At 40.1% G+C, this 27,618-nt stretch overlaps 1 protein-coding gene across 3 annotated transcripts; it reads right to left on the bottom strand.

The window, feature by feature from the left end:
• Window positions 1-12: 12 nt before the first annotated feature.
• On the bottom strand, window positions 13-27,430 carry stat1a (signal transducer and activator of transcription 1a). Of its 3 annotated transcripts, none has more exons than XM_071542218.1 (25): window positions 27,312-27,430; window positions 25,368-25,498; window positions 24,218-24,362; window positions 23,042-23,137; window positions 22,521-22,607; window positions 21,687-21,765; window positions 20,876-20,967; window positions 20,527-20,678; window positions 18,396-18,554; window positions 17,183-17,275; window positions 16,303-16,362; window positions 16,184-16,204; window positions 15,125-15,215; window positions 14,488-14,529; window positions 13,621-13,710; window positions 13,175-13,273; window positions 12,159-12,294; window positions 11,422-11,477; window positions 10,421-10,512; window positions 9,756-9,895; window positions 8,985-9,173; window positions 3,380-3,455; window positions 2,758-2,854; window positions 1,917-1,955; window positions 13-1,031 (listed from the first exon to the last, which is right to left on the bottom strand). In XM_071542218.1, exons 2-25 carry the CDS (start codon window positions 25,493-25,495, stop codon window positions 990-992), a joined length of 2,301 nt encoding a protein of 766 aa, XP_071398319.1. In that variant the 5' UTR covers window positions 25,496-25,498; window positions 27,312-27,430; the 3' UTR covers window positions 13-989. The 3 variants fall into 3 exon arrangements, with proteins under 3 accessions (XP_071398319.1, XP_071398320.1, XP_071398321.1); XM_071542219.1 differs by having other exon boundaries at window positions 25,368-25,501; window positions 27,312-27,421; XM_071542220.1 differs by lacking the exon at window positions 1,917-1,955.
• Window positions 27,431-27,618: the final 188 nt, after the last annotated feature.

The raw sequence follows: 27,618 nt of genomic DNA on the forward strand, positions 1-27,618 counted from the left end.
GTCGGTAAGAAATACGACATTAACTCTGATATTTATTGTGGTTTTAGCCGTTCCACTTTTACATTAAATGTGAAAACACAAACATCACAGCTTCTTAAATAATTGCTACCTGCCACAGCAAACCTCCAGAGATCTGGTTTTAAATCTACTGCACAGATGTAAAAAGCAACAAATACTAACAGTTAATGTTCAGCAATGAGATAAAACGATATTTGTGATGCACAAAGTTCCAGGTTTGAATCTCCCCTGAAATATATATAAGCTCTAAATCATTCAAAGCCTCTAGTGTAAATGCAGGCAGAAAGACAGAGTGCACTCCTGAACCTGGAGATAAATCATTGTTGGCTCTAATAAAGATTAAGAAAACAAAATAATTTGATATTTACATTGTCTTTTCCACTGCTGGATGTTCCTCGGGTTTCTGAACGAGGCAGAAAAATAACTTTTACAACTCAAGGTAACCGGTTACCTGCGGACTTAGTGGTCGTCTCCCATCCTGGTGTTGAAGTAAGCATGCAAAGCTCGGCCATGACAACAGCACAGCGTGATCAGCTTCCACATTTTAGAATTTAACTGTCACACAGTAGGACTTATCTGTAAGGTGCGTTCATTAATTTCACATTTTTTATAAAAAGTACACACAAATAAAAATACAATTTTTATGCAGCCTGGAAAGACTAGATGATAAATTTGAAGCTTTGACAACTTTGGGACTTGCACAAAAAGTCTTGGAAAAAAACCTTTCCATCATGATACTTGTGTCTAAACATATTACAGTCATAGACCCCCAATCATTCCATACACTGTGCGATTTGCTGTATCGAAGAATAATCCTCAGCTATACAGTGATATTCCATACTTGACATACTGTACATCATCAACCAATAAAGAAACAAAGGCCGTTTAAAAAGTACACTTGTAAATGAAGGTGCTGGACTGTGTGAAACAGATTTAGACATTTCTACACCATCCGCTCTGCGGCAAAATCCTCAGTTTTGCTCCAAAGCTCTGTCCTCAAATTCTGCGCTCATCTGGGAAGAAAAGAAAAGTCAAAAGAACAACAATAAAAATCCTCACATGTGGGCATGAGGATTTATCTTTTCAAGACTTTCAGGAGACGTTCATGAGAGGCGTTCTGATAACATGAAAGTACTGAACCAAACCAGCCTGTGAAATGCCCTTTGTATAATGTGTTTGTATTATCCATCGACTGTTTTCTTACTGAAAAATGGGCATAGTATAGTATGGTGTAATAGTATACAATACAGTACAGCATAGTGCAGCACAGTCAAGTTTCGTATGGGATAGTGTACTACAGTATGGTACAGAATGTCAGTACAGTATAGCATATTGTATGTATAACAAATTGTATGGTATAGTACAGCATGGCAGTATAGTATAGTAAAGTAATATATAGTATAGCATAGCATAGTATAGTGTATTATAATAGCATAGTATAGTAATATAGTATGGTAAAGCATAGTACACTACAGTATAGTATAGTATAAAATAGTACTGTGTAGTACCTATAGTATAGTATAGTGTAGAATAGTATAGCATGACATAGCATAACATATAGTATAGTATAGTGTAGTATAGTATAATATAGTACAGCATAGTATAGTGTAGAATAGTATAGAATGAGCGTAGTATAGTATAGTCTAGTGTAGTAAAGCATAGTATAGTATAGTATAGTATAGTATATGATAGTACAGCATAGTATAGTGTAGAATAGTATAGAATGAGCGTAGTATAGTATAGTATAGTATAGCCATATGTATAGTATAATACAGTCATGCATAGTATAAGCAAGGCAAGTTTATTTCTATAGCACATTTCAGCAACAGGGCAATTCAAAGTGCTTTACATAAAACATTAAAAGCATAGTACAAGTATAGTACAGCAACAGTTACTACCTTAACGTCAAAGTCTCCAAATCCGAGGAGATTGATGGCCTGAAGAAGGAAAGCAAGAACAAAACAGACAGAGCGAGAAAATGGTTGGAAAGGCAGTACTGATGACAGTACATAGAGCAGTACTGATGACAGTACAGAGAGCAGTACTGATGACAGTACAGAGAGCAGTACTGATAACAGTACTGATAACAGTACAGAGAGCAGTACTGATGACAGTACATAGAGCAGTACTGATGACAGTACAGAGAGCAGTACTGATGACAGTACAGAGAGCAGTACTGATAACAGTACAGAGAGCAGTACTGATGACAGTACAGAGAGCAGTACTGATAACAGTACTGATAACAGTACTGATAACAGTACAGAGAGCAGTACTGATGACAGTACTGATGACAGTACAGAGAGCAGTACTGATGACAGTACAGAGAGCAGTACTGATAACAGTACTGATGACAGTACAGAGAGCAGTACTGATAACAGTACAGAGAGCAGTACTGATAACAGTACTGATAACAGTACAGAGAGCAGTACTGATGACAGTACTGATGACAGTACTGATAACAGTACTGATAACAGTACTGATAACAGTACAGAGAGCAGTACTGATAACAGTACTGATGACAGTACAGAGAGCAGTACTGATAGCAGCAGACTGCAGTATTTAAGCAGCAGACTGCAGTATTTAAAGGAGCAGACTGCAGTATTTAAAGGAGCAGACTGCAGTATTTAAAGGAGCAGACTTCAGTATTTACAGCAGCAGACTGCAGTATTTAAAGGAGCAGACTGCAGTATTTAAGCAGCAGACTGCAGTATTTAAAGCAGTATTTAAAGCAGTACTCACCACAGCATCGATGTCTCTGGGACTGACGTACTTCTCCAAAACTTTGTAGTCGTCGGGCGACATGGGCATCATGTTGTCCTGCAGTCTGGACGGATGGCTGCACAAATATAGAAGAACAGACATACAGAATATTTGTGAAATTTGTTTTTGTATAGTTTACTACTTTGTGCAATTTATTTGTATTAATATAATAATACAGTGTACAACTGTGTGTGCATTTGTGCAATTAAAATAATTATGTTTGTATAATTAAAAACTTAATTTTGCAAACAGTAGTTTACAAATTATTGCTATTTTACTTAAAATATTCTGTTTGCATACAGTAGTTTCTGACTTTTCACATTCTATTTAAATAAAATTATTTTTGCATAATTTACCACTTTTGACATCCCTATGATTTTGAAAACCCTTCATGGTGAATCTAGGATGAAACGTGTTTGATGTGCATTTAGTGATATAAAACTAGAAATTATATATTCAATTTCATTTTCCTTTATTTCCATGATTACTATTAAATAATTCCAGGTACTGTAAATGTAAATAAGAGCATGCACTTGATTTATTCAACACATTGCATAATTTATCCTGAATGGTTTTTGTGATTGAGGTTTTCTCTACTTACACCTCTGAGACGGATATGAGCTCCGTCTTCATGTAGCCGCTCCTCTGTGTGTCCTCCACATCCATGGGCTCTGGAGCTGGAAGAGTCGATTACACAAAGATTCAAATTCACCTCAAAGTCTCATGACAATTAATAATACACCCTATTACAATTTTATAAACAAACTTACAAATTGCATTACAGACAATAAAACAACAATATATAACAATATTACAATACATAAAAGGCAACACGCCTAAAAAATAAAAGCATATATGTATATATGTATGTGAATGAAGAGTTAGTTCACTGCACAAAATTAAAACAATTTAAGGTACTTTTTGAAGGATAGTAAGGCAAGGCAAGTCTATTTATATAGCACATTTCAGCAACAAGGCAATTCAAAGTGCTTTACATAAAAGCAGCGAGACAACATGAAAAGGATAAAATTCAAATAAAAGACCAAGAAAAATAAAGTTCATTAAAGAGCTAAGAGAATAAAAACCAAAAAAAAAAAAATAGGCTAAAATAGAATAGGACAGGTGTAAAATACAAGAATAAAGGTTACAGTGCAGTGTGAGAGATGAATAGTTATTTGATGTCATAAAAGGCAGCGGCAAACAGGAAAGTCTTCAGCCTTGATTTAAAAGAACTGAGAGTTGCAGCAGACCTGCAGATTTCTGGGAGTTTGTTCCAGATATGTGGAGCATAGAAACTGAACGCTGCTTCTCCATGTTTAGTTTTGACTCTGGGGACAGAAAGCAGACCTGTCCCAGACCACCTGAGAGGTCTGGATGGTTCATAACGTAGCAGAAGATCAGAAATGTATTTTGGCCCTAAACCATTCAGTGCTTTATAAACCAACAGTAGTATTTTGAAATCAGTTCTTTGACAGACAGGAAGCCAGTGTAAAGACCTCAGAACTGGAGTGATGTGATCCACTTTCCTGGTCTTAGTGAGGATTCGAGCAGCAGCGTTCTGAATCAGCTGCACCTGTCTGATCGATTTTTTAGGGAGACCTGTAAAGACTCCGTTACAGTAGTCCAGTCTACTGAAGATAAATGCATGGACAAGTTTTTCCAAATCCTGCTGAGACATAAGTCCTTTAATCCTTGATATATTCTTAAGGTGATAGTTGGCTGACTTAGTAATTGTCTTAATGTGGCTGTTGAAATTCAAGTCTGAGTCCATGACTACTCCAAGATTTCTGGCTTGGTTTGTGGTTTTTAACATTACCGATTGAAGCTGTGCACTGACTTTTAATCGTTCTTCCTTGGCTCCAAAGACAATTACTTCAGTTTTATCTTTGTTTAATTGAAGAAAATTCTGACACATCCAGTCATTGATTTGTTCAATGCACTTACTCAGCGTTTGTATGGGATTATAGTCCCCTGGTGATATGGTTATGTAAATTTGTGTGTCGTCTGCATAATTATGGTAACATATTTTGTTGTTTTCCATAATCTGAGCCAGTGGAAGCATGTAGATGTTGAATAGAAGAGGCCCCAGAATGGAGCCTTGGGGAACTCCGCATGTCATTTTTGTCCGCTCAGATGTGTGATTACTTATAGACACAAAGTAGTCCCTGTCCTTTAAATAGGATTCAAACCAATTTAGTACTGTGCCGGAAAGTCCCACCCAGTTTTCCAGTCGGTCCAGTAATATGTTGTGGTCGACCGTGTCGAATGCAGCACTGAGATCCAGTAATACTAAGACTGAAATTCTGCCACTGTCTGTGTTTAAGTGGATGTCATTGAAGACCTTAACAAGGGCAGTCTCAGTGCTGTGGTGTGGTCGAAATCCTGACTGGAAGACATCGAAACAGTTGTTTAGTGCCAAGAAGTTGTTCAGCTGTTGAAAAACGGCTTTTTCAATGATTTTACTTTTTAGTGACGTGTCTAGGTTGTTCTTTTTTAAGAGTGGCTTGATGACTGCAGTTTTCAGGGCCTGTGGAAAGATACCTGAGAGAAGAGACATGTTTACAATTTGTAGGTCTGAGGCCATACAATTTGAAACATTTTTGAAAAAGCCTGTTGGCAGAATATCAAGGCAGCAGGAGGAGGATTTCAGATGTTGTATAATATCCTCCAGGTTTTTATGGTTGATCGGATAAAATTGTGTCATGGTATTTGAATTGATTTTAAGTGGACACAGGGACAACACATATCCTGTACCTGATATTGAGGCACTGACTCCTTGTCTAATTTTCTGAATTTTGTCAGTGAAGAAGGAGGCAAATTCATTGCAGGCCCTGGTGGATAGAAGTTCAGAGGCTACTGACACAGGAGGGTTTGTTAGCCTGTCAACAGTAGCAAACAAGGCGCGTGCGTTATTATTGTTTTTGGTGATGATGTCAGAGAAAAAGGACCGCCTTGCATTTCTCAGTTCCAAATTATAAATGCGAAGTCTCTCTTCATAGATGTCATAATGAACCTGGAGATTTGTTTTTCGCCACCTGCGTTCAGCCTTTCGACACTCTCTTTTTTCTATTCTGACCAGCGTGGTATTTCTCCATGGAGATCTTTTCTTACCAGAGACAACCTTCACCTTAGTGGGTGCAATGGCATCAATAACATTTGTAATTTTAGAATTGAAATTATCTACAAGCTCATTGACTGAGACCCAAGAGAGGGCGGGTGTGGAAGAGAAAGCCTGAATAAATAAATCACTGGTGTTTTCAGTGATATACCGTTTTGCGATTGTCTCTGTTTGAACATTTGTGTGCACGGAGATAGTACTCTCAAAGAAAACACAGAAATGATCAGAGAGAGCAACATCAGTCACCACAACCTTAGAAATGTTCAGACCCTTGGAGATAATTAAGTCCAAGGTGTGGCCCTTGTTGTGTGTGGGCTCCGTCACATGCTGAGCCAGTCCATAGTTATCAAGAACACAACACAGTTCTTTAGTCCCTTTGTCCTGGGGGTTGTCAACATGGATGTTAAAATCACCAACAATAACTACACAGTCAAAGTCAATATAGATTATAGCGAGCAGTTCTGTAAAGTCATCAAAAAAGGTTGCACAGTATTTAGGTGGCCTGTAGATATTTAGGAACATAGCTCGAGAAGAGGAATTCAACTGAAGAGCCACATATTCAAAAGAAGCAAAATTTCCATAAGATATCTGCTTGCATTGGAGGGAATCATTAAACAAAATGGCAACTCCACCTCCTTTCTTATGCACTCTAGCTTCACTCATAAAACTGAAGTTGGGAGGGGTTGACTCGATAAGAACAGCTGCACTGTTGTCTTGGTCTAACCAAGTTTCAGTTAAAAAAAATAATATCAAGATTGTGCTTGATGATAAAATCATTGATTACAAATGTTTTTCCTGCCAAAGACCTGACGTTTAACAAAGCTAGATTTATTGTGTTAAAAGCATTATCTGCCCAATCTTTTGGGACAGGCTGTGGCTGACGAGGAATGGATGCTAAATTTGCTAAGTTTGCAGAATCGGTTGAGTGCTTCCTGTTTCTTAGCAGATTCACCATTCTTTTTCTATTACTTATCAAGACAGAAATTGAGGAAGCTATTGGCACACAGGGCCCCGGCTTAGCCTGGGAAGAATCACGAGTGCCATTATCCTTGCAGCCTGGACCCAGCAGATATCAGTGCTGCTGGCACTGATATCTGCTGTGCTTTTATCAGGCTGGGGAGATAGACGATGACTCCGATGCCGTCGTGGAGGGGGGGGGGAGGTGGGCGCCATAACTGTGACGACTGTGTCAGAACTGGCTGAGGACTCGAAGGCAGTGGTGGAGGTGGACGCCAAGGGGGGTTTAGGGGAGAGAAAATGGGAGTAGGACGGGGGGTAAGTTTGGTCCCAGCAGTGACCAGCTCTTTCATCTGATCAGTGAACTCCAAGAGGGGGAGGAGGGAGAAAGGGTGACTGGAGAGGAGGGTGACCTGGATGGGGCCTGGGGGGGGTGAAGGAGGTGAATCCTCACAGGCGGTTGCCGGTGAGGGGGGTAGAGACTCTTCCTCTCGGCTCTGATGTCTCTCATGATTAAAGATCTCGTCAGACGTCCTTTTGTCTCTTGTCCTTGGCAGAGGGAACAGATGGGTGACGCAGGAAGTAAAATAGGTTAGATGTGAACAATTTTACTCCTGACTTGTTAAGGCAAAGTCCATCTGCCTTAAAAAGATGTCTGCGGTCCCAGAAAAAGTTGAAATTGTCAATAAAATGCACTGAATGGACGGTACATGCAGTTGAAAGCCATGTGTTCAGTGCCAACAATCTGCTGAATCTCTCAACTCCTCTTCTGACTGGCGGTAGAGGGCCACTGATAAACACCTCAGCATTCAGAGAGCTGACTGTGTTCAACATATCTCGTTTCAGCAATTCAGACTGTTATTTTACAACATCATTAGTCCCTATGTGCACTATGATGGTTTTCACAGTTGGATGTGCAGCCATGATATGCAGGATTCTTTCTGTCATGTCAGAGACCATATCCTTGGGAAAGCAGAGTATTTTGGTGTTTTTACTGTGCATGCTTTTCACATCTTTCACAGCAAAGTCACCCACAATCAGAGTTTGAGGCCCAGTCGTTAGCTTTCCCTGTAGCCTTTTACTCTCTGATTTACTCTCAGTCCTTACCCTGCTGTGTGAAGATGAGAGGTTATCCAGGTCATCAGACGGAGATCCAGGGTCCTGCAGCAGTGGAGCAAATCTGTTCTCCAGTTGCACACATGGTTGCTGGGGAGGCTTGTTGCTAGTTCTCCCTTTCACAGCTGTCCACTGCTGTGTCCTGGTAAGTACAGGGGTTGAAGAGGCATTCTGCCTGGATGATAATGCAGGCCAGCCAGTCGCATCACAAATCTCGGGGCGCTGGGCCCTGCCTGTTACTCGTCCTCCCATTTCCCAGGGAAGTGATCTACTCTTAGGCTTTGCACCAAGAGAGTTCCAGGGAGGACTACCACTTGTAGATTTATTACCCGGTACACAGCCCTCCTGTTTCTTGGTAGTTTTGTTGGTGCTAATTAGCCGTGTGTTAGCATTCTCTTGTCCGCTGTTCTGAGTCCATGGTAAAGTGGTGTCGTTCCCACATAGTCCATTTACTTCCACATTCATTTCTAACCAATGAATTTTGGTTTCCAGCACTGCAATCTTCTGTAGAAGTTTGTGGTAGTCGTCCGTGGAGAAGGGGGGCATCTTGCTGCTAATTAGCTTTAGCTAAGTACCTCGTATCCAGTCACTGCAGTACAGGCTTGTGCTGTTGGTAGGCCACGCTCACGTAGTCATAAATAGGTCATAAAAATGTTGAAATATGGCAATAGCCTACTATATCTACAAATAATTACAGTCCCAGTGATTTATGAGTATCCAGGAGCCACTGCACGTAGTTTCTCACAGAAGAAAAGCAAGAAAATCAGCAGAAAAATGCAAACAGAGGCGAGAGCAAGCAGTAAAGCGTCTGCACTGTAAGAAAGCAGGAAGTACTTAAGTCCTTGAGAACACTTTTAGAAACTGGATCCTGGATATGTTTTGTAATGTTTTTTTGTTTTTTTTCTTCAAAATAGATATAAATAGATATCTAGTTTTTTGGAATAAACTCTTCATATGTATAAGTATGTTTGTTATACATTTTGTAATATGCTGCCCGGAGCCTTGTAGGACTTACTCTCTGAGGGTTTGGGGTAGTACTTCCCGAAGGCCTTGTCCTTGGGGATGTTGGGGTACAGGAAGCGGAGGGGGTTCTCTGGGATGTTCTCGGCGGCCATCACCTTGTAGGTGCGGATGATGTCCGGCAGCGAGACGGCAGTCAGCTCCCTCTTCGTGTACGGCTCCACCGAGTGGAAGACTGGCTTATCTAGGAGAGGAGAGAGACACACGATCAGACTCTGAAGAGGAAAAGCTTCCTCGTCAGTATAGTGGTGAGTTTGTCCTGTCCAGACTGCAAACACAGGGGACCCCCAGAAGGTTCCCTGAGGAACTCCTTCAAAAACTCCTTCCGGGAACCTCTAATGTAGGGTGGTTCAAGGAGGCCTCTAGAGATATTTTCTCTGGTGAAGAACCCCTCTTTGAACCCCTATTTTACCAGTTATGATTTTTCTATTGAGATAACAAAATATTATCATTATAAAAAAGCTTCCATCAAGCTGAACATGTTTCATTTTAAGCCGTGCCACACATAATGTCAATGCGAAAACAGACCCTTGCTTCATCAGCAAGCAGAGACATCGCTAACTTCCTTTTATTTTCAACGTTATCCTCTTTGTTACTTTATTATTTATACTGATTAGATAGTTCTCTGTTACAAAGCTGAACTTTGTGTTTGAGCAGGAGAAAAAAGCTCCTATCTGATCACGGCTTTACGCTTTTTTTAATCCACACAAAACATGGTTGAGGAAATGCAATTTCACACACTCTTATTCCTCTTCCCATTGCTCACCATGCACATCGTGCTCTATCCAGGTGAAGGTGATGGCTCCCTCTCTGCTGCTCTCGCTGAACCTCAGCAGGAAAGTCCCAGGACACTTGTCACTCAGCAGCCCCTTCTCCCTCTCCTTACTGATGAAACCCATGATGGAGCTGCAGAGACGGAGAGACAGAGACTCAGATTCTGATTTTGTGGTTAAAATCCACTTTGAACACTCCATGTCCAAGTTCACCATTCACCCTGCTGCACTGTTCTCCATATCCATGTGGCCTTCAGACCAAATTTAAAAAGTAAGATACATGGATCAAACATGCATCCTAATATACAGGGTCACAATGCTGACGGTTTGTTTGTTTGTTCCACATATCATTTATCATATCTTATTTTTAAATTTGGTCTTGGTGCGCTGGAGGACACATGAAAGTGAACTGCTGCTTTTGAGTGTCTATTTTGAGTGTCTATTTTGAGTGTCTATTTTTCACATTGGTTATAAAATATAATTGCAGAGGAAGCCATCGCATCAGAACCCGTTTTCGACCAAATGATTCTTGCCGCACAACATGTAGTCAAGATTTTGAATGGTTCGGGTTCAGATTCAACATACAAGTAAATACAAAAAAATAGCAGCAGCATCTTGAGGTCGTTCATGTTAGCGGCAGCCAGACTGAGGGACTAACCCGTCGTTCCAGAGGGGAAGGAGGTGTCTTTTAATCAGGTCCAGGATGCCTTCGATCCACAACCAGAACGGGAAGCTCTTCTCGTTGATGTTCTGCTCCCAGACAAAAGATAAGTTCATGTTCACATTTTTACATAATATTTACATCTTAGGTATTTAGTTTAGCATAGAAATAATAAAGCACAGAAGGGAGAAGAAAAGAGAAGAGGAAAAAGTAGTTTTTCATAAAAATTAATTGCTAACCTTCACCCTGCAAAGAAGAAGAAGAAGAGTCAAAGAAACCGAAAGTGCTTAGAAAAACATCTCATCTCTAAAGACGACCCACCTGAACTGCATAACACAATCTATATTACCGAAACTCAGCAAAGGAAAATGTACACCAAAATGCATACCTGACAAGTAAGGAAAATAAGAATACATTAGGGAAATAAAAATAAATTAAATAACAAAAATGGCATCAAAAGACAGATTACCCCATTCATAAACTCAATGACACAAAAGTTGTTCTCAAGTTCTTTTGAGGTGAAATGTCTTTTACAAGCCCTTAGAGGTTTCTTTATCTCACTTGCATAATTTGTGTTTTTTTTCCTTTTCCTTTGCTTTTTTCTTCTCGCTTTTATCATTAAAGCTACAATCCGCAATTGAGGACGAAAACGTTAGCGGTAATGATGTCAGACTCTACATCTACTGATCCTCCACCTGCAAGAAAGAAACCGAAAAGAAACTTGTGCTGAGCGTTCTGATACTGGATCAGTATCAGATCAGCATTCGTCAAATGAACAGAACTAAAAGGAAAAAAGAACACTAAAAGCTGGAAAGGATTTTCCAGTGATGAAGAGCTAACGTTAGCTACAGTCTTGGTAGGTAGCGTCAGCATGCTAGCTAGCCAGCAAGATTCGCTTTTGCTAAAAAACAAACTGATAGACAGATATTTTTGTAATTTCTCCTGCAGAGGAAACACCAAACCAAACCAAACTGTGTTGAACTGCGACTGTTGCCCACCTTGCAGAACTTGGTCCAAGGGATTTGGCCCTCTGGGTTCCTCTGGGCTTTGGCGCCTGTAGAGATACACATTTATATTTTATATTTCACTCACTGGTCATCCTTAGTTCACAGTGGAAGATGATGCATATCTGTGATGTGGAGGCATTTGCTATAATCTCCAAGTACAATAAATGTGGATGAATGTATTTTAGTAACTTTGGTAACTCGTGAATGCGGTTGTGGTTCTAGTTCTGGTTGCAGCTGTGGTTCTGGTTGTGATTTGGGTTCTAGTTCAGGTTCTGGTTGGTGGTTCTGATTGTGGTTGCAATGGTTCTGGTTGTAATACTGGTTTTGGTTGTGGTTGTTGTTGTGGTTCTGGTACTGATTGTGGTTTTGGTTCTAGTGGTGGCTCTGATGGTTGTGGTTGTAGTGCTGGTTCTGTACTAGCACTCATTCTGGATGTCATGGTTCTGGTACTGGTAATTGTTCTGGATGAGGTTGTGGTTCTGCTTCGTGTTCTGGTTTGAGTTCTGGTTCTGGTTGTGGTTTTGGTTCTGGTTTTGTTTAGTATTCTGGTTGTAGTTCTGGTTGTGGTTTTGGTTCTGTTTAGTGTTCTGGTTGTAGTTCTTGTTGTGGTGTTGGTTCCGTTTTGTGTTCTGGTTGTAATTCTGTTTGTGGTTGTGGTTTTGGTTCTGGTTTTGTTTAGTGTTCTGGGTGTGGTTCAGGTGTTTTTGGTTCTGTGTTCTGGTTCTGACCCAGCAGTTTGTCGGCCAGCATGTTGAGCTGCTCCTGGTTCAGGCCTCGCTTGGTGACAGAGGAGAACTGCCAGCTGAGGACCTCAGACAGTTGAGACCAGGTCGCCGCCGGGGGGGACAGGAAGAACTTCAGGTTCTGACAGGAGACACACAGGAAGTAGAAGTTAACAGCAGAGCAGAGGAGAGAAGAGAAGAAGAAAAGACAAAAGAAGATAATCGAAGAAGTGGCTTCAACCACGCACACAAAAACATACACTGATACAAGGATTTATTTAAGGATCTATTTAAATGGTGATTAACTTACTTCTTTGATTTACATTGATTGTTTCATATATTTAATTGCTTTGGTAATATTGTTTTTGACATTTATGCCAGTAAAGCTGGTTAATTGAAAGATTGACTTGAAAAGAAAAGAAGAGAGAAGAAAAGAGAAATGGGAAAAGAAGAGACGAGAAAAGATGACAGAAGAGAAAAGAGAAGATAAAAGAAGAGAAAAGATGATGAGAAAAGAGAAGATAAAAGAAGAGGTGAAAAGATGACAAGAGAAAAGAAGATAAAAGAAGAGAAAAGAAAAGATGACAGACGAGAAAAGAGAAGATAAAAGAAGAGAAAAGACGATGAGAAAAGAGAAGATAAAAGAAGAGGTGAAAAGATGACAAGAGAAAAGAAGATAAAAGAAGAGAAAAGATGACAGAAGAGAAAAGAGAAGATAAAAGAGAGGAGAAAAGATGACGAGAAAAGAAGATAAAATAAGAGGAGAAAAGATGACAAGAGAAAAGAGAAGATAAAAGAAGAGAGGAGAAAAGAAGGGACATAAGAAGAGAAATGAGGAAAGAAGATGAGTTAAGAAGAGCAGAGAAGAGAAGAAGAGGAGAGAATAAGAGAAGAGGAGAGAAGACATTGGTGTGCAAGTAAACACACTCACTATCTGGACGAGTGTGTGTGTGTGTGTGTGTGTGTGTGTGTGTGCGCGTGTGTGTGTGTGTGTGTGTGTGTGTGTGTGTGTGTGTCCTCACCTTGGGCTCGGTGGTCAGCATGTTGTACCAGAGGATGGAGGCCCAGCCGCTGGGCAGCTGGCTGACATTAGAGATGACTACTACAGGCAGAGACATGGTCTACAACAACAACAACAACAACAACAACAACAACAACAACAACAACATTAACAACAACCGGCCACTGACTCACATGGAAATACTCATTAGAACAGAATAGGTACAGAGTTGTAAATATCAACAATATGCACCAGAGAAGTCCATATGTACGAGATAATGTTTTATTTTTTGTCATTTACCCCAGAAGACGCAGTGTAAGACGTAGACGTTACTAAACTTTCACTTTCACTACATGTTTACTGTTGCTTTGTTTCAGAGATTCATCTTCCACGATATATATGATCTTTGCTTTTACACAGAATCCACACAAAACAACCCATAACGCACAGGAGGAAACCTCCTCTCACCTCCAGTTTGACGTCCAGACCGGACTGACTGAGCTGCAGCTCCGATTCGAAGCAGATGGAGTGAAGCTCCTCGGTGACGATCAGAGGACCCTGAACAGACACATTTAACACTCTAACTAACACACACACTGTAAAACAACACTCTGTAAGTAACACAACACCACCGAACTCCCACAGCATAACAGCCTTCTGTAGGAAATACTCGGGTTAGGGTTAGGGTCTGTAAAATTACCCCCAACTCATTTAGCAGAACACTAAAATGTGTACAAAATCTGTTAATAATCATAATAATGTTTAAATTCTATAGCACTTGTAAGTTACACATGATGTAAAAAAACTACTAGTAATAAAGTTGTATAGTGTTTTCTTAAAGTGACAACCACAACTTCTTCTAACAGAACATTAAAATCTGTACAATAGAAAATAATAAAATTGTAGCACAGTTCTAATGAAGTTAGACATACAGCAAGATAACAGATTCTACACCAGAACACTGTAAGAAACTATAATAATCATACATTTTATTATTATTAATGAGTATCCGAGATACTCAGAAACTAGCAAAACATACTGTAGAAATAACACCTGAAACTGTTGGAAAGTAGTAAGAATCATAAAAATGCTAAAAACTGAACAAATAAAATTTAGTTGTCTAGATATTCTATAGCAAATCACAAGTACTATACAACTAATGTGTTTATAATGTTTATTATTAAAAACAATAATATTAGTAATAGCAATAACAATAGCAATGCTTGTGCTAATACTAAGTTATTTAGCATTAGCACAAGCTATTTTTTGTCCATTATAAAATCCAGTCCAGTCCAGTCCAGTCCAATGTAATTTAACCAAACTCCAGTCTCTTACCTCGTTTGTTCGGTTGCCGGCAACTTTCTGCTCCTTCAGTTGCTGTGTGGAGAACGAGATCTAATTAAAGAACCGCTGTGTTGTCCAGATTTTTGACTCATTAGACAAGAACAGCTAGATTCAGACAAACGATCTGATCAGTCAAAGCCAAGTAACTGAAGGAGCTAGTTAGAGACCTTTCTTGTTTTCACCTGGGTTCCCACACTTCCCATCCTTATTACAATGAATTACACAAGTTTTCCAGAACTTTTCCATGACATCATACCAAATGTTCATGACTGTACTGCTGCAGCGTAATGTAAAGCGAACCTTTACAAATGTTATGACGGGGAAAATTTGTTTTGTTTGAGACTCACAGCAACCGCTTTTTTTTTTTTTTTTGCATTTTTACAAATTACTCCTGTAAATTCTATTTTCAAGTTTACAAACTTAGTACCATCATTTAAAATCTCATGACTTTTCCAAAATTTAAATGATACTTTACAATTTTCATGTTAGAAGTGATTTTTCCACAGGCCTTTCACTCCTTATACCATCTGCCGTTGCCAGAAACTTTACTGATGGTCAAATGATATGATAAAATAATACAGCATGATGCACATTTAAAGTCAAAACGCTTTCAAAACGCTTCTCTTACCAAATGGCGGAACTCAGCTGCCAGGCTGCCGTTTGATTCCTCCATGTTCATAACTTTGGTGTTGGTTCCCAAAATATTGAACTTTCGAAACCTGAGATTAGAGAGGATATCGATCAATCAATGAGTCTTTAATAATAATTTTATCAACAGTAGCTGACATTCCAATATTTCAATCCAGTTTATCTCATCAGAGGAAAAACTTCTTTCTAGAGAGTAAAAGCATCAGTGGGCAGTAATGTCATGATTTAATGTCTTGATGTGTGTTTTACATGTTTTAGGTATATTAATCATTTGCGCCTACACCATTAGGTAAGTTAGGCAGATGCCCGTACACTTGGTAATTTAGGAAGTGCAAAATTGTCTTTTAGACGCTCCACTTTTAAAAGGCAAAATTTTGTAAAAATATAATATTTAATCAAATATTTTCTCTATATAATATTTAATCGAATCTATGTAATTTAAAAACGAAATATCTGCTCTATCTGCACTTAGATAGTTGCATTTGGATTGCTGCACCCCCTTTCCAGCCCAAGTGGTTTAGTCCGACCCGTGCTAAAAAATAGTCTGCAGTGCGTACCACACACAACGGGATGATGTGATAGTGTAATTGTTTGAACCATGAAACGGCTGCTAACTGGGTTTCTGAATTCTGTTATTTTACAAAAAAGAAATTAATTCTTTGCAGACAGCTCTCTTGTGTTTATAGCATCTCTTTACATGAATTGGGTTCTTTAATGTAGAATTGAGAATCAAGCATCACAGTATACAAACCAAATGTATAAAAATGTTAAATTGCAGGAAACCCCCTGCCCTGTTCATATTTTGCTCACCATATTTTAAACAAAGTTAGGCGCCCATGTTAATAATAATAATTATAATAATAGTGATAGTAGCAGTGGCAGCAGCAACAGTGGTAGTAATAGTAATACTAGTAGTAGCATATAGGATATAAATCAACACAATATAAATCCAAGAGAGATACAGTTTTACATGATACCAATTACTCATTTGTATAACTGTACACTCATTAAAATATGAATAAATTAATTTGACACATACCCTTTCTTCTCTGTAACATCCCTGAGGAGGTAAAGCAGGTATGAGATCAGTTATAAATGTGTCTGAACACTTAAAGGTATTAACTAGAAAAATAAACCTCTGACCCCAGATCAGCTTACTTATCAAACAAGGCCTTGACTTTGAGTTGGTAGTTAAACTCCTGCAGCTTCACCAGGAACCTGGACAAAAAGGAAACACAAATACCAATTTGGAATTCATGATTACTATTGCAGGAAACACGAATGAAGACTTGATTTCCAAAATGTGACAATATTTCTAAAATCTAAACGGATCCAGTCTGTTTTGTAATAATTTAGGCTGCATTCCCCCCAATCATGTTCTGAATGGTTTATTCTCCTCCTTTAGTTCAGTTGGTTTGCCCAGGTGAGAACAATGACCTTTGAACTCTGGTGGCACCAAATAAATTTGTTAATCCAACCGACTACTGGAAACCACCCCGAAGCACAAGGGATTATGGGTAGAAGGAGACGGGCGCGGGTCCCTCATGCTTGGAAAGCCTAGCAGAACAAAAAGTCTGGACTGATGCTCATATGCAGCTATTTCTTCATGTGTTCTTAACTGGTATGAACACCACAGAAGAAGAGACAGACAAGCCCATCATGCTTAGATAAAGTTACAGGAACTGGAATCAATATATCGCCAATAGAAAAGCTACTTGTGAGTCACGTGACTTTTGTTTACAAGCCCCGGTTGGCTTGTGATTGGTCAGCTTGAACCTAAACAAACCAAAAACAAGTCAAATTTTCCACTCTGGTTCAGACCAAAGAAAACTGTAGGTGTGACGACTGAATTTCCCTGCCAACCTTTAAAAAGTACCACTGATTTCAGAATAGGTGTCACTTTTTTGCAAAAGGTGGATATCTAATTTTGGAACCGAGCTCTTCATATACTGAGCAGTTCTGGATCTAATAAATTCAGTCTTTATCTCCCACACATTTCACTCTTAAAAAAACGCTGTTCAGTTGTGTGTTTACTCACCGGAGTTTAACGGTGAACTGGACGCCTGTTTTCAGCACCAGGGGCCTCTGTGGGTGGGTGGGCATGCAGGGCTGCCTCTCTACAACCAGAGAGCTACACACACACACACACACACACACACACACACACACACACACACACACACACACAGTCAGTTACTGCTTGATATATTTTGTTTTGCAGACTACTAAGAACACAGCACAAAATATTCATTAATAATTTTGTGATACACTTTATACGCTCATAATACACTCAGAACTCATTCATAATACATTAGAAATGCAATTACACTCATGACGTTCACACTTCAGCAAGCCCACAACAAATTCACATTAACAACACATTCATAATAAGTAATATTATTAGTAAACACATTAATAATAAGAATACGATAATTCAGACATTTTAAATTTAAATTTTAAGTTTACGCCCCCGAGTGCAGGGTGAGTCATCAACAGAAATGTGCTGTTTATAGAAATCATCAATTTTTGTAATTTTTTGGCCTGTATTGGTGAACAGGTGAACAGTTGAGAAGAGCTTGTCATTTAATACACTTGTATTGTTTAAGTCAGTCATTAGTAGTGAAACTCCTGTTTTCTTGTTGGAACAATTTGTTTATAGTAATACTGTGCATGATCTTAACAGCAGTGGTCAGCCTGTACTGCCTCGCCCGAGAACTAATGCTTTACTGCGATCTTTTATTTATAGATCAATATCTCTCTGGAATAACCTGCCTCGATATCTCTGCTGCATTTGTAGTAAATCGGCTTTCAAAAAGAAACTCAAACTTTCTCTAAGACTGTAATTTGTTTGGCTGGCTGTGTTGTTTTGTTTTGTTTTGTTTGGTTTGTTTTGTTTTGTTTTGTGTGCTATCTCAGGTGTCCTATTTGTTAGTTTTATTTTTAATTAGTGATTTCTCATCATATTTCTGATTATTGCGTCATTTGTTGGTTGGTTTATTATCTTATTGTGTGTTGAGTTCTGGTTTTTAATTTTTGTATTGGCAATTGTATGGTTTTTATTTGTCATTGTTTTTGTGTGTGTTTTATGTGGACCTCAGGAAGACTAGCTGGTTGCTATGGCACCAGCTAATAGGGATCCTTAATAAAATAAAATCAAACAAGTTGTCATTTTTCACTTCATTGGGTCTTTAACACATTAATAATTACGACTAATTATTAATAACACATTAATAAGACATGAAAGTCCTTACTTGGTGAGCAGGTTCTTGAGCAGCTCCAGCGCTCGGGCCTCCAGGAAGCCTTTCTTCTGGGTGATGGGGTCGCTGTCGTACGTGAACTTCTGCTCCAGCTCCTGCAGCTTCTTCAGGTGCTGACGGACCTGCTGCAGGCTCTCCGCTACCGCCGTGAACCTGGAGGAGGAGGAGGAGGAGGAGGAGGAGGAGGGGGAGGAGGAGAAGGAAGAGGCGAACGAGGGGGATGGACAGGATGAAAAGGAAGATGACAAAGGAGAGGAGGAGGCGGAGGGAGAAGAGGTGGAGAAAGTGGATGAGGAGGAAGAGGAGGAGGAAGAAGAGGAGGGCAAGGAGGAGGAGAAAGTGGATGAGGAGGAAGAGGAGGGCAAGGAGGAGGAGAAAGTGGAGGTGGAGGAGGAGGAGGGGGAGGAAAAGGAAAAAGCGGAGGAGGACAAGGAGAGATGAAGCAGAAAAGGAGTTGGTTATGGGGAGGAAGAGTAGGACAAGAAGAAGAGGAGTAGTAGGAAGAAGAGGAAGAGGGGGATGGACAGGATGAAAAGGAAGAGGACAAAGGAGAGGAGGAGGAGCAGGAGGAGGAGGAAGAGGCGAACGAGGGGGATGGACAGGATGAAAAGGAAGATGACAAAGGAGGAGGAGGCGGAGGGAGAGGAGGTGGAGAAAGTGGATGAGGAGGAAGAGGAGGAGGAAGAAGAGGAGGGCAAGGAGGAGGAGAAAGTGGAGGTGGAGGAGGAGGAGGGGGAGGAAAAGGAAAAAGCGGAGGAGGACAAGGAGAGATGAAGCAGAAAAGGAGTTGGTTATGGGGAGGAAGAGTAGGACAAGAAGAAGAGGAGTAGTAGGAAGAAGAGGAAGAGGGGGATGGACAGGATGAAAAGGAAGAGGACAAAGGAGAGGAGGAGGTGGAGGGGGAGGAGGAGGAGAAAGTGGATGAGGAGGAAGAGGAGCATGAAGAAAAGGAGGAGGAGAAGAGGGCAAGGAGGAGGTAAAAGTGGAGGAGAAAGAAGAGGAGAAAGTTGACGAGGAGGAGGAAGTGGAGGAAGAGGAGGGGGAGGAAAAGGAAAAAGTGGAGAACAAGGAGAGATGAAGCAGAAAAGTGGGAAGATGGAGGGAAGAAGGAGTTGGTTATGGGGAGGAAGAGTAGGACAAGAAGAAGAGGAGGAAGAGGGGGGTGGACAGGATGATAAGGAAGGGGGCAAAGGAGAGGAGAGAGGAAGAGGCGGGATGAAGAGGAAGAAAGGTAAAGAGGAGGAGGAAGATGAGGAGGACAAGAAAAAGGAGAAAGGAGTGATGACTTGGAAGAGAGAGAAGAGGAGGAGGACAAGAAGGAAGAATCTGATCCTTAGGTTGGTGCTGACACTGGCTCCACAGCCACATACAGTGAGCTAAATGACATTCAGTCATTCATTATTAGTCATATGAATTTAGACTTAACATCAACATTTTACCACAAGCTTCCAGACTTTTTGGTGCCATCCTGAAACTTTTCAAGACCTGGAAATTATCAAATGTATTTCCCAACAGTTCCAGACTTTCCAGACCTGAACAGGAACTCTGTATAAAGGAGGATGTCTGTTTGAGCGGATAAAATTCCCTTTCCATACATTTCTAGACTTCCCATTCTTATAGGTAGGAACCCTGTATGAGGGTGTTGGTTTCCAGATCATCAAACTAATTTTCCAGATATTTTCCAGACCTGAATAGGAACCCTGTATAAAAGGAGGATGTTGGTTTGAGCTGGCCAAATTCCCTTTCCATACGTTTCCCAACAGACCGAGGTTGGACCTGTGTAGGAGGATGTTGGTTTGAGATGATCAAACTAATTTTCCAAATGTTTCCAGACTTTGCAGACCTGCGTAGCAACCCTGTGTAATGGAGGATGGTCGAGACAATCAAATTCCCTTTTCATACATTTCCAGACGTTTCAGATCTGTGAAGGAATCCTGTATACATAAAGGAGGATGTTGGTTTGAGCTGGCCAAATTTGAAGCTCTCAGGTGCTCTTCTTCCCTTCCCATATTTTTCCCAACTTTCCGGACCTAGGTAGGACCCTCGTTTGAGATGATCAAATGTTTCCAGACAGAAACTCCGTAGGAAGGAACCAGACGTTGGTTCTGGGGGAGCGGCGTCTCACCAGTTCTGTAGCTGGTCCACACAGGCGTTGGGTGGACCACCGATACAGGCGATCTGCTGCCGCTGCTTCCACTCCGGCAGCTCCTCGGAGATCAGGTCTGTCAGCAGGGTGTGCGTCACGTTCAGAACCTCGGCCAGCTGGGTCACGACGTCCTGAGGAACACCAAACCACCCGGGGACATAGTTCACATTTCTTAAGACCTTACTTTTTCTCAATCTGAATTACTGATTTTTCTAGTACAGTTTGATGAACATTGGCTGCCAACTGCACAAGTGGTTCTCAACGTTTTTGGCTTGTGAACTTTGAAATTTGAACTTTCAAAAGCCTCAACGCGTCTCGCTCTGCTCACCTGCCGTTTGGATTTCAGCTCGAAACACATCATCCCGATCGTCATCCTCTCTTTCTCCAGCTCCTTTGGCGTCATGCCGTTCATTTCATTTTCTACAGTGAGATAAGTTTTTTTTATAAATGCTCAAAAAGAAAGTTTTGACATCACACACCCTTGGATAAAAAAATAAATAGATAAAAAAAAAACCACAATTGTGTCTGTATTGTATCTGCTAGTCCTGAATGATGTATGGCAAAATCATGTTGCCATATTTGTTTCTGTAAAGTTTTTTCTGCATAATTTCTTCATCAGCACTTGATAAATATCCCAAAACACCTGGAAAATAACAGAATGATATGATAATGCTTGGAATGCTTAGCCTGAATATAATGAAGAATACTTTGTGGCATGAGTCACAGACCAGGGAACAACTTCAACACCTCGTTCAGAAGACATATTTCTCTGATAACATTACAGCATCTTGCATATTTAGAAACAGCAGTATGAATGTCTTGATGCTGATTAGTAGTAGTAGTGGTGGTAGTAGTAGTATTAGTAGTAGTAGTATTAGTCATCGTACTAGTTGTTGTGATAGTGGAAGTGGTAATGATAGCAGTAGTTGTTGTCATAGTAGCATGAGTAGTAGTAGTACTAGTAGTCAGCGTACTAGTTGTAGTGATAGTAGAAATGGTAATGATAGTAGTAGTTGTCATAGTAGCATTAGTAGTAGTAGTAGTAGTACTAGTAGTAACAGTAGCTGCAGCAGTAATAGTATTAAAATGGTATCTGTAGTAGCTGATACTAATGAAACCCTCCCGACTGAACTCCTCACCTCTGTTCTTCAGTGTGTTGATTTTGAAGTCGTACTCATCCTGCAGGTCTTCTAGACTCTTAATGTTCTGATCCGCCGCCTGGAAAGGAGATTTGAGGAGAAAGTGGATCCATTTGTGGCATTTTAGTTGTACTGGTGGCAGCAGGAGGAGTAGGAGAAGCAGTGGTAGTAGTAGTTCAAGTTCAAGTTCAGTATCTTTATTGTCCCAAAGGGAAATTGGTTATGCAGTCAGGTTTGTGTAAAAACAACATGGAACAAACACTGTAGATAAAAACCAAACACTTACAAAACAAATAAGCAACAGAATCACTAAAATAACATGATTTATCATTCATAAAATAGCCCAGTGCAAAATGCAAAAGCCTTATGAGCCTTACTTGAGTATTACTTGTAGCAGTGGTATTAGTAGTTGTAATAGAAGTAGCAGTACTTGCAGCAGTCAGAATCAAAGTAGTAGCATTAGTGGTACTAGTAGTGTGAATAGAAGTAGTAGCATTATTAGTAGTAGTGGGGATGCACTGATACTGGCACAGGATACTGGGTTAAAATGTTGTACTGTATAAAAAAAATCCTCAAATACTAAAAGTCAGATCAGATGCACCAGGTCAGAAATCAGGAATTATTTTCCCTCTTTTCACATGTAGAAGAATGGGTGGATCTCTCTAAAGGAGAAACGTGGATCATACCTCAATCAGTTTGTTACAGTTTCTCCAAAGAGCCTAATAACTTGAGCCTGCACTGTTCAGTATCAGTATCATATGATTCTTAAATTGAAGCTCTTGGAATCGGTATCGACAGTGACAAGATGGCGGTTCTTCCTTGATGTCGTCTCACCTGAACTCTGTCCTTCATCTCCTTGACTTTGTTGTCGAGCTTCAGCTTCTCCACAACCATGGCTGACACCGTGCCCTCCCCGTCCGGCTGAAAAACATCAATATAAAGACTATTACAGTGAAAATATTTATAATTAGCCTACATGTTAATCAATTGCAATGACTATATTCTAACATAAGCTACTACATTGCACCTTTATCGGCATCACCTCCAGGTTTTGGGAGAATTTTATAGTCAACTCTAGTTTGATTTAGATTTAGATTTAGAAGTAGATTTTACATTTTAAGCATTTAGCTGACAGTATTATAGTTACAGTTATAACAAAGTCGGCACTAGAATAAGCTGCAATTCCCAGATCACCAACATTACAAGCAAACAAGAGTAAAGGGGTCACATCGGTCACAGCAGCCAGATAATAGATGGAGCAAAGGTGCAGCACTCATTCTTAATTTCACCGCTATGGTGGCGACTACAGTGCTGTAAAGAAAGACCGCCGTCCCGCCCTGAACCGCTGGTTTTACCTCTGCACTCTTTGCGCCGGCGAGGATCTTCTGCTCCTCCTTCAGGTTCCTGGAGATGATCATGGCCATGTGGACGGGATCCTCCTGGAACCGATCCTGGGGAGACGGAAGGAACCGAATCAGTGGGGGAAAACCGGGCGGAGTCGAGCTGCGTTTCATTCTGCTGTTTGTTTGGTGGTGTTGTGTTATGTGGTGGAATTGCGTTAGATAACATTGTACTGCATTACGTTATGTTGTGTGACACTGTATTGTGTTGCATTACACTGCGGTGTTTCCCTGCATTGCATTACATGGTGTTGCGTCACTTTGTAGTTGTACCATGTTGCGTTTCACTGTTATGTTCTGTTACATTGCGTTGTGTTGCATTGTATTGTATTACATTAGGTTGTGTTGTTACATTGTGTTGCATTGTATTGCATTATGTTGTGTAACACTGTATTGCATCGGATTGTGTTACATTGCGTGTTGTGTAGGGCTGCAACTAACGATTATTTTCATTGTCGATCAATCTGTCGATTATTTTCTCGATTAATCGATTAGTTGTTTGGTTTATAAAATGTCAGAAAATGTGGATCAGTGTTTCCACAAAGCCCAAGATGACGTCCTCAAATGTCTTGTTTTGTCCACAACCCAAAGATATTCAGTTTACTGTCATAGAGGAGGAAAGAAACCAGAAAATATTCACATTTAAGAAGCTGGAGTCAGAGAATTTTGACTTATTTTTCTTAAAAAATTACTCAAACTGATCGATTATCAAAATAGTTGGCGATTAATTTAATAGTTGACAACTAATCGATTAATCGTTGCAGCTCTAGTGTTGTGCTGTGTTGCGTTATGCAGTCTTGCATTACATTGTGTTAAGTTACATTCTGTTGTTTTCGAATTACATTTTACATTATATAGTCATTTAGCTGATGCTCTTATCCAGAGTGACTTACAATAAATGCAACAGTAAAAAAAAGATTCAGCTCCTAGATTAACAACATTACAAATAGCCAATAGTTCGAAGTTAAAGGTTGAAAGCCACAACACCCAGCCAGATTGGTGTGGTGTGTGATGAAGTGGCTGGGCGGTTTGTTATGTTACGCGGGGCAAAATCTGTAACTACATGAAAGCATCAGCCGGCCCCCCGAGTCTGGTCAGGTCCAGCTGGGTCTGGGAGCGTCAGGCTCTAACCTGCAGGTTCCTCTTGATCTTGCGGATGTTGTGCTGCAGCAGGAAGTTGTTTTCCAGGGTGAAGCGGCTGTGTTGGTCGTCCAGCTGAGCCAGAAGGTCGTGGAACCGAACGGTGGCCAGGGAGTCCTGCACCGCTACCGTGTCCCTGAGGAGGCAGAGACCGGGAATACAGTACTACTAATAATACTACAAGTTAACTTCAACTCCTACCTGTACAGCTACTGCTAATAATCATCGTCATCCTGTATAACTCAGTGGATAAAGCAAGACATCAATACTGAAAGGGTTTAATTCCCACTAGAGCTGAACAATTAATAAAAAAATAAAAAAAAAAAAAATCGCAATACGAACTTCTACAATTTCCAAATCTCAGAGTCTGCAGGTAATTTCTTTTTAAATGAAATCTAATTTCAGAGAGAGTGTGGTCCAAACTGGATTTGTGAACAAGGAGTTTTAGAGCTGCAGGTAATCTTTGGTGCAGGAATCAAAACCTTTCATCCGACTCAAACTCAGTAAATCTGCACACTCACTTGTAGTTACATTATTTTGGACTTTGTGATGTTGACAACCCAATTTAAAGAGGCAAAAATGTGACCTACCACTACTGTTAATGTAGGCGTGGAGAGAGTGCAACAGTTCATTCCTAACTCTGCGTTCACAAAGTCACCAAATACATTAATTTCCCACAGATCTGAGTGACTGGGGAAACTCTGCCGATGTGTGGACGCTCAACAGGTTTGTTGCCATGGCTGATTTTTTTGTGGTCAGCATCTGTCAACAGCCAATCAGATTTCTGCGCTTCCTTGTTTCCAAACGGATGTGATTTTATTTCATGAACAATGGAGGAGAAGCCGATTCCTGCCATTCAAGTCTTTCCAGTTCTCTCAAAACGAAACTTAGAGAACAGAGAGCTGATCCATCATTGGAGTCGATGATAAGCTCTGAAGGAGTTTTATCGAGGTTTTTCAGTTTATTTTTAATTGATGCTACCTAACTAGCGCTTACTAGCCATGTTAACTCATAAAACGTTATGATAAAGCAACACCAAAGCAGTGAAAAATACATGATTTGCCCGTTCAAATCTTTGTAGCTGCAGACCGCTATATAGGAGCGATCAAAAGACTCTGGCCCCGCCCCCGCCGACTCTTACCAGTCGATGCTCTCGATCCACTTGCTGAGGTACTGCCGGATGTCCATGGGGAAGGAGTCGTCATACAGCTGGTCCACCTGCTCCAGGTACTTGGAGTCCAGCAGCTGCAGCTGGCACCACTGCGCCATCTTCTGCTGAACAAGAGAAACTGTCATCTTTGCTCGAGTCCCAAGTCAGTCTCACGTCGTGAGGCACAAGTCTCAAGTCATGTTCCAAGTCTAAATGTAGATTAATGACATTAATGACCAAATGTCATTAATGCCAAGTCTCAAATCGAGTCAGAACAAATCAAGAGTCCAGTATCAATTTAATATCTTAAAGAAAACTAAATATCTAGGACTTTTCAATGCAATATGGTTTTAATAGGATAAAAACTTGGTAAGAGCATCATGAGTTTGATTTCTATAATCAGTTTCAACTTCAATAAATTCAATCATTCCATACAAATTCAGAAAACAGAATTTAAATTCAGTCGTCTGCTGGAACAAATCTCATCACTTTCAATCTAAGTCATTTACACAAACACAAGATCTCAAGTCAAGACTTTAGAAACCTTTTCAAGTCATCAGAGTACAAGTCAGAGTCAAGTCCCAAGTCAGCAAGTCTCAAGTCTTCTCTTCATGCATCAAGTCAAGTCTCAAGCTATTTAAATTGTGACTGGAATCCAAATCATGGGACTTGGATAAAACTAAATAAAAAAATAAATAAAAAAAATACTGTATATTCAGTGAAAACAATAAACCCCTTTTTTTTAACAGACAAATCTCTCATGTTATGTTATTTTTTCATGCATGCTGTAATTCATATTTTTTTACTATTTTTTTATCCATATATATGTCTACTTAATGCATTCTAGCTTTGTAATTGCCGGTTGAATTAGCCTATGTTTATTACCCCTTATTTGGTCTATTCTAATTTAGGCTACATTCTATTATTCTGCTTTTCTGTAATGTCCCAGTCTCCACTCAGTGATCAATAAAGTTTAATCTCTAATCTCATAGACAAAGGAGCTTCCATGAGGTCTTCAAGTAAATTGAGGAACAGTTTCACTTCATTGGTGTTTTATTCATTAGATGTTAGCAGAAGGAGCGAATGTAGGCTAACTGTCATCACAGTTTCGGTTTCCCCATCAGTATCTCTCTACCTACAGTGTGCACGTCTGTTTCCAGTCATATCCAACAATCTGATTGGGGTCACTGACATGAAAATGTTTGTGAACTCCAACCCCAGATCTCCTTTTACTGTGTTCAGCAAGTGGGACTCCCATTCTCTGTCAATGGGACTGCTTTGGAGCTGATTCGCTTTGGGATCATAGGAGGAGTCTGGGCTTTTCTATTTTAGGGAGAGGGATTTTACTGTTCTTTCAAATCAAGCCTGAACTTTCAAATATACTTGTTATAACATAAGGAATTTCACAATTTCGCAACCGATTTTCCCTTTGGAAACATAATCCTCTGGCTGTACAACCGAGCAATAGCTCGTCAATGCAGTCCACCTGGTCCAGATACGTTCTGTTCGCTTAAGAAAACCACTGGTAAATTCGGCATATATAATAGGCTACACCAAGCAGCACTTATTTATATACGATTTCAACATTTAGTACTGGTACGCCTGTTTCCTGTTTCCTTCCACAAAAATGCAGTGTGGTGGGCGGTAACTAACAGTGGACCATTTTTTAATAAATTGGAAGTTTCGTTGAAATAAGCGCTGCTCGGTGGACTGTGTTTATGCCGAACATACCAGTGGAAGGTAACGATTCAGAAAAGGTCTTAAGTAATTTTCTACGATGTGTGTTCGTATGCCGATAAGCAACGCTAAATGAAATTGCCAGATTTTGTAATTGGGTTTTGCGTGACTTTCTCTCCATGAGAAATACGGCAGATAACGGGGCAACAATCCACCTATACGTTGTCACTGTGTAGAAAAACAAGTAATCAAACTTACCGTTTAGTTTGAGGATATGAAGACAATCTCTGACAGAAATAAAGTTTTGTTCTCCCAAACGTTTCTTCTGCAATTTGCAACGGACTGGACTTTCTGTTGCTACTGTAGTCTCCTAAATGTACGGAAGCAGCATTATCCAATCAACACTTAGGATTCGTCATACGTACCCGCCCCTTTGCTTGTGATAGCCAATCATAACCACGGAATCAAATGCTGTTCTGACAGTTGACCAGCCTCCCTGTAATAACAACAATACACAGTGGGTTTTAAGTAAAATGTGTCAGTCTGAGCATAATAACCAAAAATA

Source organism: Centroberyx affinis, unplaced genomic scaffold, assembly GCF_046629955.1.
Source record: "Centroberyx affinis isolate AG114_WGS23_722 - 3 ecotype Tasmania unplaced genomic scaffold, CSIRO-AGI_Caff_v1 ptg004041l_1, whole genome shotgun sequence".
Taxonomy (NCBI): Eukaryota; Metazoa; Chordata; class Actinopteri; order Beryciformes; family Berycidae; genus Centroberyx; species Centroberyx affinis.